Raw genomic sequence first — 14,642 nt, 5'->3', positions numbered from 1 at the left:
TTACAAAGTAATAAAACTTAAGTAAATAATAAACATTAAAGTTCTATAAAATAAGATTAGTGAATAAAAACAATTATTTTGATAAACTTTGTTTTTAATAAATACTACAAAGGTGTAAAAATGACAATTAAAATATTTCTATGTTTTTGAAAAATGTTGTGATTTTTTATCTTAATTAACTAAAATGTATTTTTATCTGATAATAATTTTAAAACAAACTAAATCAAATTTGAGTTTCAAATTTTGTTATAAAGGGCCAGATTTTTATTCTTGTAGGTTTTTTTTTACAGTTTAAAATTTTACTAAACATCTTAAACAGCGCCAAGCCAAATCTCCTATCAGAGATCTGCTAGTAGACTACCATATCTTAAAATGTTAAATTTAAAAAAGTACTACTGTAATATATATAATTTTTATTTTTTAACAATAATTACAAAAACTTTTAACGAATTTAAATTTTTAACTTTTGATTATATATAAAATAACAGCATTATATAATAAAACATTATATTGTTATTAATTACGTAGATTTCTAGTTCTAAAATCTATCAATTATTCTAAGCAAATTTACAAATATGATATTTATACACAATTAACTTTTTAGATACACCAACTATGAAAGAATATGAAATCGTTTTAGCTTTAAAAATAAATAAGCTTTTGCAAAAAGAAGACAAAATCATAAAGATCAGCAAAATCCTTCAAGAAAAGTTAACAGTTAAAAATGTTGTCGTCTTTTATTGTTTAGCTAAATGTTACAACCTAGCTACTATTTCTGAGTCGTTTTTAAATTATATAGAACGATGTTTTCCGATGGTAGTTGAAACTAAAAACTTTTTACATTTAGACTTCAGTCTTGTTGCAAAAATACTTTCAAGTTCTGAATTGGATATTCACTCAGAAGTTGAAGTATTTAATGCAGCAATTAATTGGTTTAAATTCAACAGTGAACAACGTCGCAAACATGCAAAACAATTGTTACTAAAAGTCCGACTTCCTTTATTGTCAGAACATGCATTGAAATATTTTACAGATAAAATTTCTTCAATTACTGAAATTTATGATAATGATAACATATTAGAAGAAGTTTCAGCAAACAACAACTACTTCAAAAATAAGTCAAATATTACTTACACAAGTAGGTATTGTAACCAAAACAAATATAATTTGTTAATTTGTGGAGGTTATGATGATAGATTGGATGAAGTTGTAAGTAAAGTAAAACAAATTGATAGAAGTAACATGAACTGCGTAAAAGATCTTGCTCCAATGAATCAATGTAGAGAATACTCAGAAGCTGTGTGTTTAAAAGGAGAAGTTTATGTTTTTGGTGGTGTTGATAGTGCTGATAATTTTGTAACTTCAGTTGAAAAATATTCACCACCTACTAACACATGGACTGTAGTATCTAGTATGGTTGATGAACGCCATTGCTTTTGTGCTTGTGCATTTATGAATAAAATATTTATATTTGGTGGTTTTCATGAAATAGATGATTATGATGATGACTATATAATAACAACTAAGCCCTGTTTAGAATTCATTACAAAACATAATAACTTTAAAGAAATTACTGGAATGAGTGTAGCTAGATGGGTAGCAGCTTGTACAATTTTTCAAGAAAGGATTTTGGTTTCTGGTGGAACGGATAATTCTGGAATTAGATTCAACTCAGTAGAATCATATGATGTGTTTGCTGATGAATGGTCAACAATGCCTAATATGATAAGACATCATTATCGTCACAATTTAGTTGTTGTAAAAAATAAACTGTTTGTTATTGATCATGGAAAAAGCAATTGTGAAGTTTTTGACAACGTTTGTAATAAGTTTATTGCTCTGAAGTCACCTAATAGTCATATTTATTTGAAGGAAGCTTTGTCTATTGGAAATAAAATTGTAATACTTCAATATGACAAAACAAAATTAATTTGTTATGATGTTGACAAGGATAAATGGTCCGAAGAACAATGTGAAGTAACAAAAGATTTTAAAAGCTTTTCCTTTGCAAAGTTACCTTGGTATTAAAACGTATTTTGTTAAAATATAAAGAATACTATTTATCTTATGCATAGTTAAAATAAAGAGTTTACGTTTATGTATAGTAAAAGATATAATTAATAAACAATAAATTATTTGACTGTTGTATTTTAATTTGTTTGTGTAAGAAAGACATAAAACTAAAAAAATATTTAACTTGTTGTAATGTTTCATAGAGTTGAAAAATTGAATTAGTGTTTCAATACATAAAATTTTATAATGTTATATTAACTCAAAATAATTGTTTCAAAGTAGAAGTGTTCTGTAACTTGTTTCGGTAATATGAGATGTCTTTAATCGGTCCGAGCATGTGAAGAAATAGAAAGTTAATTAAACGTGAATATCTTAAATGAAACTAAATGTTAACAAAATTTTTGTTTATATCAAGAAAACCAGGGATGATTCAGTTTATTACCAGAATTAAAAATAAAAAGAATAAAAATAACTAGAAGCAATTAAATAACCTCTGTCTCAGTTTTTTAGAAAACACTAACTTTGAAAATAATTTTCGTAAATTTTCGATAATAACAAACAATATATAATCTAAGTCAAATATATTCTATTTAAAGAATTGATAAAGCTGTCCATTTTCTAATTAAAAAGAGGCTTATTCTATTTATGCATTATTTAACTTTTAACAGATTTTATAGTACAAGTTAACATAACTTTGATCAAAAAAGTCTTTATAACTCGATTTACGTTTAAACATACAAATAACTATAACGTTCTCTGTTGTTAGAAAAACATTACTGTTTTGAAATTTTCGAATTATTCCTAGCAAACCTCGGCTAAATTATAATATTAGCATAACTTAATTAGTTAAATTATACAACTGTATCATTTAACTGAGTTTTTTTATGTAAATAAAAAAGGAAACATTTTTATTTCAGTGAGAACACAGATAAATCGTAGTAAGCAATTATTGAATGCAAAAAATTTTTACATTAGTAAGTTTTATTACAATACATTTTAGTTTTTATGAAATTATACAGCTTAAAATTAAAAGTTAAAACGTACAAAAGTTTATAAGAATTTGAAACTATCAAATTTTGGCAGCCCAAAGGTTCAAATAAAACATTAATAATATCTAAGTAAACATTAAATATGGTTAAATCATCCAATTCAATAAGTTTAACGTATTATTTCAATAAGAATATCGACTATCGATAGTTCAGAGCATCTCAAACTTAGGTAAAATTCTTACTTTACATAAAATATGTACTTTACAAATTTAGAACTGACAATACCTTTAAAATAGAGATTAAGAGTTTTTAATGTAATTTTACAAAAAGTTCTATTCTACTATTTATTTTTACACTCACTATTGTTTTCAAAACAAGGTTGTTTTGTTTGCAAATCATACTGAGATCCAATATTTGTGTTTTTCAAACTATCGTAAGTTTTATTGATTTTTTAAAAGATAATTTTATATATTTAAAAATATACGTTTTTCCATAAGAGTTATAAAAAATTAACTTACAGTTATAGAGATTTCTGTTTTCGATTCTAGTTAAACTAGAAACACTACACTTATCTTTTTCTATGATTGTCGATATAATTGTAGCAAAAAAAGTTTTCAAACATATTAATTACAGCTTCAATATTCGATATTGTTGTTAAAAGGCCTAATAAATGTAAAAATTGCAAAACAGTTTGTATAATTTCTAGCTTTCTAAAGATTTTATAAGACGAATTGGTACTGTATATTGCTATTTCTTTGATACTCGAACCATACTATTTTCTCGTACTAAACTTGCTTGAGTACATCTTGAAAACTAGAAGTAATGTTTCACACCTTTCTTTTATTAATTCATTTTTGTCTCTGGGGAGTTAGCTGCTACTAGGCATAGAATAATCTATGTCAATAATAACTTTTATACTTTTCTTTAAGTTAACTAAATATTTTAATAAAAATCCAATATTTTTCGGTCACCATGTACTTAAAGTAGAAATTCCAAAGAAGGTTAGGTATTGTTTGAGGTCCGTGCGCAAAACCGTAGTCACCATAGACCGTCTTAGGAACGAGGTTGGTTATATATATTGAACCGGTCAGCAGAAGTTATTACTTATGTTATGCGGACCTGGCAATTAACTGTCTTAACGCCTTTTATAATATCGGTGACGGTTACTTAAGCTAATGTTTAAAATTGACTTAGCTAAATAATTAGCTAAATCGATATATTAAACGCTAGTTTAAAATTACGTTATCATTTAAACTTAACCAAATCAAGTAGTAAGATTGTTAGATTGCTTGAATTAATATAAAGAAATCGAGTCTTTAAAAAAAATATGTATTTACAAATTAATAAAAATACGATGAAACACAATACTACAAACTGCTAAAAAATCACATAACTTAAACTATTTTTGCTCAAAAGCAAAAGTGAAAAACATGACTTTTTATAACTAAACGTCTTTAGCGCCAGGCTACAACAACTAAAAACGTAATCGATAAAAAAGCTCTGCGACTAACTCACAAACAACAGCGCTCTCATTGAATTAAGTAGTTTGAATACTAAAAGAAAAAACTTTTTCGACTGCAAAACACTATAAAGTGTTACAATATAACACGGGCCTGTAGGTTATCCGCCAGAGGTCCGAGCGCAAAGCCGGAGTTACCGTAGACTGTCCTAGGATGCTTGGTTATATATGTAACGCGGGTCTTGCGGTTAATGAATATAACGCGCTTATATATACAATAATTCTTAGTTCGTTTTCAGGCTAATTTTTAGACTGACTAAGCTAACTAGATTATTAAGTTTTAAATGTTAATTGAATTATTACTACTTTTTAATTGTAATCAGTTTATAAAACTGTTGATAGCTTATGCCAGTAGTCGTCAAGCTAATCAAATTATGTGTACACCAAGCTGCAAATACTAAAATCAGTGCACCCCGAGATCTCATTTTAATAAGCGCCGCTAGTGATGGGATTACGTAAACACTTTTATTAGTGCATTTTTTATAAAAGTCATAACTCAAATTATATTTACATGCAAACCATTTAACAACTGAAGCTGAATCTTTTTAATTGATCTTTTTTTTTATTGACCTCTATATTTGTATTACCTTATTTTTACAATGATATTTTAGTTATATGGCTTTCTCTTACATACTTACTCATTTAACACTTCTCTGCAAAATCCTAAGTTCAGTATTCTTGAAATATTTTATTAAATATTAACTACATACTTAATTTAACTTTATGATTTTTTTTCCTGCACCCCAAAAAATTTTTTGCAACCCAAAAAAAGTTTGTGTATTTCTTGACAACTACTGACTATACAACAAAAATCGAACCTGTAAGTTAAGAATGTGTTTACAGTGATTAAATGTGCGAAAAAGTATAACAAACTAGCTAAAAGTAACACTAAGTAAAATAATCCAGCTGACCTGATTTAAAATAAAAAAAAATCGACATCATTACGCTAGTATGCTAGTAACGATGTATAATAAATATGCATAGTTTATCATAAGATACAATTAAAAAGTTATATTACAAGTAAAAGTAACAAAAATCACAAAATTAAAAACCAAAATCCATATTCAAGTTGACTGCTTATAATATGAAATAATTTTTTAATAATAAATATAATATGTATATATCCTGAAATATTAAATATATAATATATTTGATACAACATGATAATTGTATGAATAAGAATAAAATTAAGTATTATTTAGTTCTAGCATAACCAAAGAAAAAAGCTCAGAAATTTTAAAATAGTAGATTTTTTTTAGTAATTAAGTATGAATCTGTATTTTATAAACAATAAACTAAAAATATCTATGGTTTAAGCGTTTCAATTAAAATTTTGTTTTAATATAGCATATTTTACGACATACATGTTTATTTATATTAGATCATAGGCCTGGTATAAGAAAAAACATTTCATTTTTTCAGTTATACACCACAGATACAGTTTTATGTTTTTCCCTGGACACGTTATTCGTTGTAAATAAAACAGTTCTTGTTTTTTTACTTTTAATTTAACAATTTCTAAAAAGATTACTACTCAAGTTGTAGTAGTTATTTAAAAGAAACATATATATATTTTTTTAATTATAATTTAAGTTATGTTATGGTATAAACAAATTTTGTAAAAGCTAAGAATTTAAAAACTTTCCAAAATAATATTTATTATGTTAAAATTATTAAAAGTGTGTTTTAGAAACAAGAAAAAACTTTTTAGTTTATTGTTGTTCAATTGACATATACAGAATAACAAAACCTAAATAAAATATTTCAAGGTGTTGTAAACAATCGGGATAACATATTTTTCAGTTGAAATATGCATATTACAGAAAACCGAAAACCTCAAATAAAATATACTTAGGTATTGTAGTGATCGGGGTTACGATTACTGTTTAATTGACATACGCAACAACAAATTAGAGAAAACCGTAAATAAAATCTAACTAGGTATTGTGATTAATCGGGGTAACGGGTGTTTTTTAATTGACATATGTGAGTGTTGTTTAATTTACATATGCAACTAAATAATACCGAGCAACTTAAATAAAACATATATAGATATTTTAAGTGATTTGGGTTAACGAAAGTTTTTTAAATGACAAATCGAACTACAGAATACTAACAAACTTAAAGAAATATACCTAGGTATTGTAAGTGATCGATTTGACGGGTATTGTTCAAATGACATTTGCAACTACAGAATACCGACAACTTTTATTAAAATATTTTTAGATATTCTAAGTGATCGGGGCGAAGGCTGTTGTTCCTATGACATATGCAACTACAGAATACCGAAAACATTAATTAAATATACATAGGTATTGTAAGTTATTAGGATGACGGGTGTTGTTCAGTTGACATATGCAACTATAAAATACTGAAAACCTTTAATAAAATATTCCTAGGTATTGTAAGTGATCGAGGTGACAGGTGTTTTTTAATTGACATATGAAAATACAGAACACCGACAACCTTGAATTAAATATATCTAGGTATTGAAAGTGATCGGGGTGACGGGTGTTGTACAATTGACATATGCAACTACTGAATACCAAAAACCTTAAATAAAATATACTTAGGTATTGTAAGTGATCGAGGTGACAGGTGTTTTTTAATTGACATATGAAAATACAGAACACCGACAACCTTGAATTAAATATATCTAGGTATTGTAAGTGATCGGGGTGACGGGTGTTGTTTAATTGACATATGTAATTACAAAATACTGAGAACCTTAAATAAAATATACCTAGGTATTGTAATCTATCGGGGTGACGGGTGTTGTACAATTGACATATGCATATTACAGAATACCGACAACTCTATCCAAAATATTCCTAGGTATTGTAAGTGATCGGGTAACGGGTCTTTTTAAATTGACATTTGCAACTGCAGAATACCGAAAATCTAAATAAATTATAACTAGGTACTGAAGTGATCGGGGTGACGGATGTTGTTTAATTGACATATGCAACTACAGAATACCGAAAACCTCAGATACAATATAACTACGTATTGTAAGTGATCGGGTGTTCATTTAAAAACCCAGGCTAGAGAAACTGGAGTTACGAGTTTGTTTAATCGAAGAGATATAACTTGAAATGTAAAAATCATACGAATACCTGTAATTTAACGAGTTTTATTTCTGTAATTTCTGTATTTAGCTTGAAAAGGCTATCAATAATTTATGAAAACATTTTACTAAATAAAAATTAACTTTAAAAGAAGTATCTTGTGAGTAATTTTATACATTACAAAAATGTTTATTAATTTGAATTTACTTTTAAAATGGAAAATCAAGCTTTAAAAAACCTTAATAATTTATCAAAAGACAAATTTTAACCTGGGAAAATAATAAAAAGTAAATATAATATTTATTACATTTTTTTATATGTATAAAACTTATTATTAAAACCAATAACTGTTTTTTTAAAATATTTACCTCAGTCAAAGTCATAAAGAAGATAAAGGTATTTCAAAAAAATTAAGTTAATCTTTTCTACAAACCTTAATGTTAAGCTTTCAAACTTTAAGTAACATATTGAAAATAAAAATTTTTATTTTGTTTTTCTAATTAGTAAAGCTATTTTACCTTAAAAAAGATATGGTTAGTATAAAAAAATTGTGTATATAAAAGGATAATGTTTTTAAAATACTTTAAAAGTTTTCTTATAATCTTTGCTTAAGTTATTTATTCTGAAAATTTTCAATATTTTTGAAAGTTCCTTAAATAGTTTGTAAAGTTTAAAATAACAAATAAAAGCATTTAATGACTGAAACCAAATAAGAACATATTTAGGAAAAAAAAACTAAACTTCAATAAAACTATTATTTAGTTCAAAGATTTTATCTGTTATGATTATTTAACAAATTGCAAAAAGCAACTGTTGCTTTTGACAGGGTTGCTTTATTGTTATACAGCATAACTCAGGCTTTATAAAAATTTCGTGTTAGTTTTAAATTTTTTTTTTAATGTTTTTTTATCTTTTGTTAACACAAATTTAACTATATTTGACACAATAAAGCTTTTTTTAAACATTAAATTGGTAAAAAAAACTAATATACTTAGGTTTTACATTTTAGGCTAACAAACTAGTTAAACCTGGAATTTGAGAAACTTCAACAAAAATTACTAAAAAATCTGTAAATTTAAAAAACTTTTACAAGTTAAGTAAAAAATTTTGATATTACACGAAGATTTATTTTACAGATAAAGTCTATGTCATTATTTTTTTTGTTATTGTAAACACATTTAAAAAAAAGCTTTCCAAGGTTTTTAAACTTTAAAAAATAGTTTTTCACCTTTAAGTATTTACCAAGTATGTCAGACTAATTCCTAAGGTCTTTGCAAATATTATTGAAAATATTTAAACTTGAATTATCATTCATTAAATAATTTATTAGCTCATGGGTATTGTAAAGTTTTATTAAGTAAGGAATATTTTATTTACAATATATAAAACTAATGATTATACAGTGCAATCAATTTTGTCTAGAAGAACAAAGACTAACGCCATAAGCCCAATTACTCAGGATTTTTTTAAATCTTAGGGTGACTTAAGATATCTAAGAAAAAAAGTAATTAAAAATAAAAACAAGTTATGGAAATTCAGACGATTTTAAAATACTTAAAATCTTCAGCATGATTCAAAAAATCGAAATATAGTTTAAAGTTCAAAATAAATTTTTCATAACTCAAAATAGCTTAAATTACTTTAAATCTCAGGGTAACTTAGGCTAGTTTTTTTTAATACTCAAAATTTATTAGACCAGTATGGTTATATTTCAGAGTATTGCTGGTTATTATTGTGAGTTTGGTAAAATCAAAGTCTTTATTTTCTTATATATTAATGGGAAATTGCTGGTCAATATTCATTTATATTGTTTATATATAATTTATATATTATTATAGTTTAACCAAGTTTTTTCAATTTTATTTTTAGATTTTTATAAATTAAAAGATTGTATAATTATATTGTATAACAGTTATTTAAAAAATTAAACAATTCAGGCTTACTCAGGACATTTTAAGGTCACTAAGGACAGATTTAATAACTCAGGCTTATTTGAAATTTTTTAAAGCAACTCAGGATGACTTGGGCAGTTAGTTGTTATTGAAAGACTCAAATTAAGATTTTTAGAAAATAATGAGCTAGTTTTTTAGATCTTAAAAAGACTTTAGTTGTTTCAGTTTAAAAACTTTGATTTTTTTTAATTAAAAACTAATGTAATACCATGATGAAATATTTTCTAAACTATGGCGGAATGCTTGAATAGCTGATTGGCGAAAATCTTAAACAAATTTAGCACTTATCATATTCAGATATTGTATATTTAAGGATGACTCTAGTAAATGTTTATGGTATTTATTGATTTTTATTGATTTGTAAATACTAAAATAACAAGAAATCAAATCATGATGTCATGCAATGCAATCAGTTGTAGCAATTAGAGCTGAGAGCAACAACTTAAATTAGGTTTGCTACAAACTTAGTATACTTAAAACATTTTAATTTTTTTTATAACTCTCAGGGTAACGTAAGATATCAAAGGATATCTGCAGCTAAAACAGTATAATTAAAAAATATTAAAATAGTTGATAATTTTTATAATTGATTTTCTGGAGTCTATCATATATAACAAATATTCTCGAAAAAGATTTACTAAATAAATACTAAATAAGTTACAACATCAGTGTTAATTTAATCTCTGGTGGTAATAAAATGATTTTTTTGAATATCGAATATTTAAATTATAATTGGTTATAAAGGTATAACGCCATTACAATAAAATCTGTTGTAGTTGTCAGAGCTTGAGAAAACAACATTTAAATGGGTTTGATAAAAGTTAGATACTCATTATAATTATTTTTTTTTTAAATCAGGGTAACTAACGCTAGAATTTTTTAATATATTTCGGATGAATAAGGCCAGCACGGAGTTGTTAAAAATATTTCAGTTTTAATTTAAGAATTATTACAGATCTTAGTCTTTTTTTATACATCATAAATTAGATATAGTTGTTCTAAATTCTATAATATATCATACTATGGCCAGGTTAAATGTTTAAAAACTTAGTTTTTATTAGTATTATACTTTTTAGGTTATCAAAAATTTTTATTACGGATTGAAAAGGTTAAAAGTGAATCAGGATGACTCAGGACTTATTAAGTTCTCTCATAAAAGATTTCATTAAGGTTGTTGCTCTTAAAAGATAACTCAGGATAAATTTGGTGTACAAGGGTAGTTTTTTGAACTGAAAAGTGGCAATCCTAATAACTTCAAAACTGATTAAGGATTTAAGACTGTTTAATATAACAAAGTATAACTTAATTTCTAATAAAAAGTTGTAAATTTTTCCTCTAAATGAAGATTTAAATTTCAATAGTTTTAATTTATTTAAATGACACTGAAATTATGATGACTAACTTAATATACTAGTAATTAGCAAATTTATTATAAGTTATAGTTACAACTATACAGGGTTGCTAAATAAAAAAAAAACCTAATAAATCTAGAATTTTACAATTTAAGCTAATAGACCTGTTAAAACCTGGAATTTGAGAAATTTGACAAATTTTTATTTTATAAGAAAATCTATCATACAGATAATGTTCTTGGTATTTTTGTTTAATTAAAAACACATTTCAAAAAGCTTTCAAGTATCTTTTCAAGTTTTTATACTATTTTAGACAGATTTATTTTTCCTTAATGTATTTACCAAGTATATCAGACTATAACCTATAGTCTCTGCTACTATTATTAAAAAGTATTAAATGAGAAAATTTCTTTCATTAATTAAATTTTAAGGTCAACAAATTGCATATATGTTGCAAAAAAAGCTCATGGGTATTGTAAAGTTTTTTTAAAATAGTGGATATTTAAATTTAATTTAATAAAACTTATTGTTATGCAACGCAATCAGTTGTGTCTGGTAGAACAAAGACTTTTGCCATTTAATAAGAGTTGCCACAAGCACAAGATATTCAGGAATTTTTTTTTAATCTCAAGTGACACAAGATATCTAAGGAAAAAACTAAATTAAGATAAAAACAAGGTATGATAATTTAGATTATTTTGAAATATTTAAAATTTTTAGGGTGACTTAAAAATCTTAAGATAGTTTGAATTTTTTTAAATAGTTTTGGATATATCAAAATAGCTCAAAATATATTATTCTCAGGGTAACTTAGGCTAGCTTGTTTATAATAATCAAAGTGTATTAGACCAGTTTGGTAACATTTTACAGGAATCCGGGTAATTTTTGTGAGCTTGAGACAATCATAGTTTTTTTTTTTTTATTATTAATGAGTTGTTGTTGTTTCATATTTACTTATATAATATTTTAGAACAAAACTGGTTTTAATTTTACTTTTTAAATATTGTTTTAATTTTACTTGACAATCACTTGAAGAATTAAAATATTCAGGATTACTCAGGACATTTTTAGGTCACTTAGGACATATTTAAGCAAGGTTTCGACACAATCTTAATATAAAAAAGAGTTTTAACTTCTAATAATCTCAGAACTTTACTATAACTAAGGCTGGTTTGAAATTTTTAAAAACGTTTTAGTTGTTTCAGTATAAACATTTTACTTATTTTTCAAATTAAAAACTACTGTATTACAATGACGAAATATTTTTAAAACTTAAGCTGGAATGCTTAAAAAGTTAATAAGTGATTTTCTCAATCAAATTTTGCAACTATCATATTGAGATATTGTATATTTAAAGATGACTCTACTCAATAGTATTTTACTGATTTTTTGATTAGTGAATATTAAAATAACAAGAAATCAAATCTTGATGTCATGCAATGCAGTCAGTTGTAGCAATTAGAGTTGAGAACAACAACTTGAATCAGGTTTGCCATAAGTTTACTTTTGACAATTTGAAATTTTAATAATTCTCAGGGTAATTTAAGATATCTAAGGATAATTAGCAACTAAAAAAAGGATAACGAAAAACAAATTAAACTAGCTGATCGATTTTCTGGAGTCTACCATATAAAAAAAATATTCTTGAAGATTATTTACTAAATATATGCTTAATAAATAACAACATCTGTTTTAATTTTAATTCTGGTGGCAAAGTAATGATTTTTGAATAGTTAATATTTAAATAATAACAGGGTATAAAGGTTTAATGCCATTACAATAAAATCAGTTGTAGCTGGTAGAGCTTAAAGAAAAAAAATAGAAATTCGATTGATTATAATTTAGATACTCATGATAATTTTTTTAAAATTAGGGTAACTAAGGCTAACTACTTTTTAAATATTTAAGATATATGAGGCCATTTCGGTGTTGTTAAGGTAAATTCAGTTTTATTTTAAGAGTCCTAGTCTTTTTTTTATACATCAAAAATTAGATTAAGTTATTCGAATATCTATAATATATTATATTACAGCCAAGTTTAATGTTTTAAAAACTTAATTTTTTTGACAATACAACTATTAGATTACCAAAAATAAATTAATTGCGGATTATAAAAATAATAAAATAAAAGATTAAAATAACTAATTAAACTTTAGATTTTTTAAATTACAATTCGATTTACTAATATTAAAATATTTAGTTTTTAAACTAATATCCATTAAACGAATAGATTAAAATAATTCTCTAAACTAAAATAAAATAAATTAGTATAAAAATAGCTGAATATAAATTACTATGTTTAGAATTTTTTATTACAAGTTAAAAGTACATTATCAAGTCACGTTAGGTGAAAGTAATATAGTCAACATTGATATTAAAAAAATAGAAGTTAAAAATAACTATGAAGATATAACAAGTCTTGGTGGAACTTGTAGAAATTCAGTAGTTGATCGTTTTAAAAACAAAGGCATGGAGTTTTTAACAAAACAATTAGATGATAAAAGTTTACGAGCTTTCAATATTTTCAACACTATAGGTAAGATAACTTCGAAAATATTCCGATACTGAGCTTACTGTTAAAGTTATTTTTAAACTTCTTCTCTTATTGTATAAGTTTAATGTTCTAACTAAAGTAGTTTTTTAGTGCCTAGAAAATTTTTTCATTTTGGAATAAAAAAACTTAATAACACTTGTGAGATATTAAAAAAAAATCTTATAAGATTTCAAATACTGTAAACTACTACTAAAAAATAATTTAGATAATTATAAGTGAGCTAATAGGTACTAAGGGCAAATACGAACTGGGTGATCTATATTAACGTTAGAATTTAATTTTATTCAAAATATTGAACTTAAAACTATTTAAAATTAATATACTAGATTTTTTTTACATAAAAATATATCAAAATTTTGAGATATAGTTAAATTCTTTAAATTTTTGGAATTTAATCATGTTGATTGTAATATTTTTACAGTTAAACTATTCAAATAATTTGAATATCTAAATAAGTTTTAAAAGGTTTAAAAAAAATAAATATTTATATATGTGTTTGTATTCTTTAGATAAAACAAGGATTGAAGAAGTTAAGTTATCAGTGGCTTTAAAACTAAATAAGTTGAAGTTAAATGATGATATAAATCATGAGAAATATTATTGCATAAAAGACAAAGTTACTAAAGATAATGTTCTGGCATTTTATACTTTAGCTAAACTTTACAAACTAGCGACTCTTTCTGAGTCATCTTTGATTTACATAGAACGTTGTTTTCCTATGGTTGTTCAAACCCAAAACTACTTACATTTAGATTTTAGTCTTGTTGCAAAAATGCTTTCAAGTTCTGAATTGAATATTCACTCAGAAGTTGAAGTATTTAATGCAGTAATAACTTGGTTGAAACATAACAGTGAAGAACGTAGCAAATATGCCAAACAATTGTTATTAAAAGTCCGATATAATTTGTTATCATAAGATGCTTTAGAATATATCTTATCAAAGTTTCATTTATCATTCTTTAATAAAAATGAACTTATAAGCGTATTAAATATAGTTTTTACTAACAACGAAACAAGTTTTCAAAATAAAATAATAAGTTATTCTACATATAGGAATTGTATTCAAAATAAGTTTAATTTATTAGTATGTGGTGGCTGGGATATAGAAACCGATAAAACTTTCAGGGATATACATCAGTTTAAAGGAAATCAACTAAACAACGTGAAACGACTACCTTCAATGGCTATTGAGAGA

At 24.7% G+C, this 14,642-nt stretch overlaps 1 protein-coding gene across 1 annotated transcript; it reads left to right on the top strand.

Moving 5' to 3' along the window:
* Positions 1-813: 813 nt before the first annotated feature.
* LOC145842599 (kelch-like protein 12) lies at positions 814-2,028 on the top strand. Its single transcript, XM_082950073.1, has one exon. The coding sequence runs from the start codon at positions 814-816 to the stop codon at positions 2,026-2,028; it is 1,215 nt and encodes a 404-aa protein (XP_082806199.1).
* The last annotated feature ends 12,614 nt before the right edge of the window (positions 2,029-14,642 follow it).

The sequence above is a fragment of the Thalia democratica genome, chromosome 1, assembly GCF_965202585.1.
Source record: "Thalia democratica chromosome 1, ktThaDemo2.hap1.1, whole genome shotgun sequence".
Taxonomy (NCBI): Eukaryota; Metazoa; Chordata; class Thaliacea; order Salpida; family Salpidae; genus Thalia; species Thalia democratica.
Note: the sequence above shows the minus strand (reverse complement) of the source record. Positions and strands in the feature narration are given on the sequence as shown.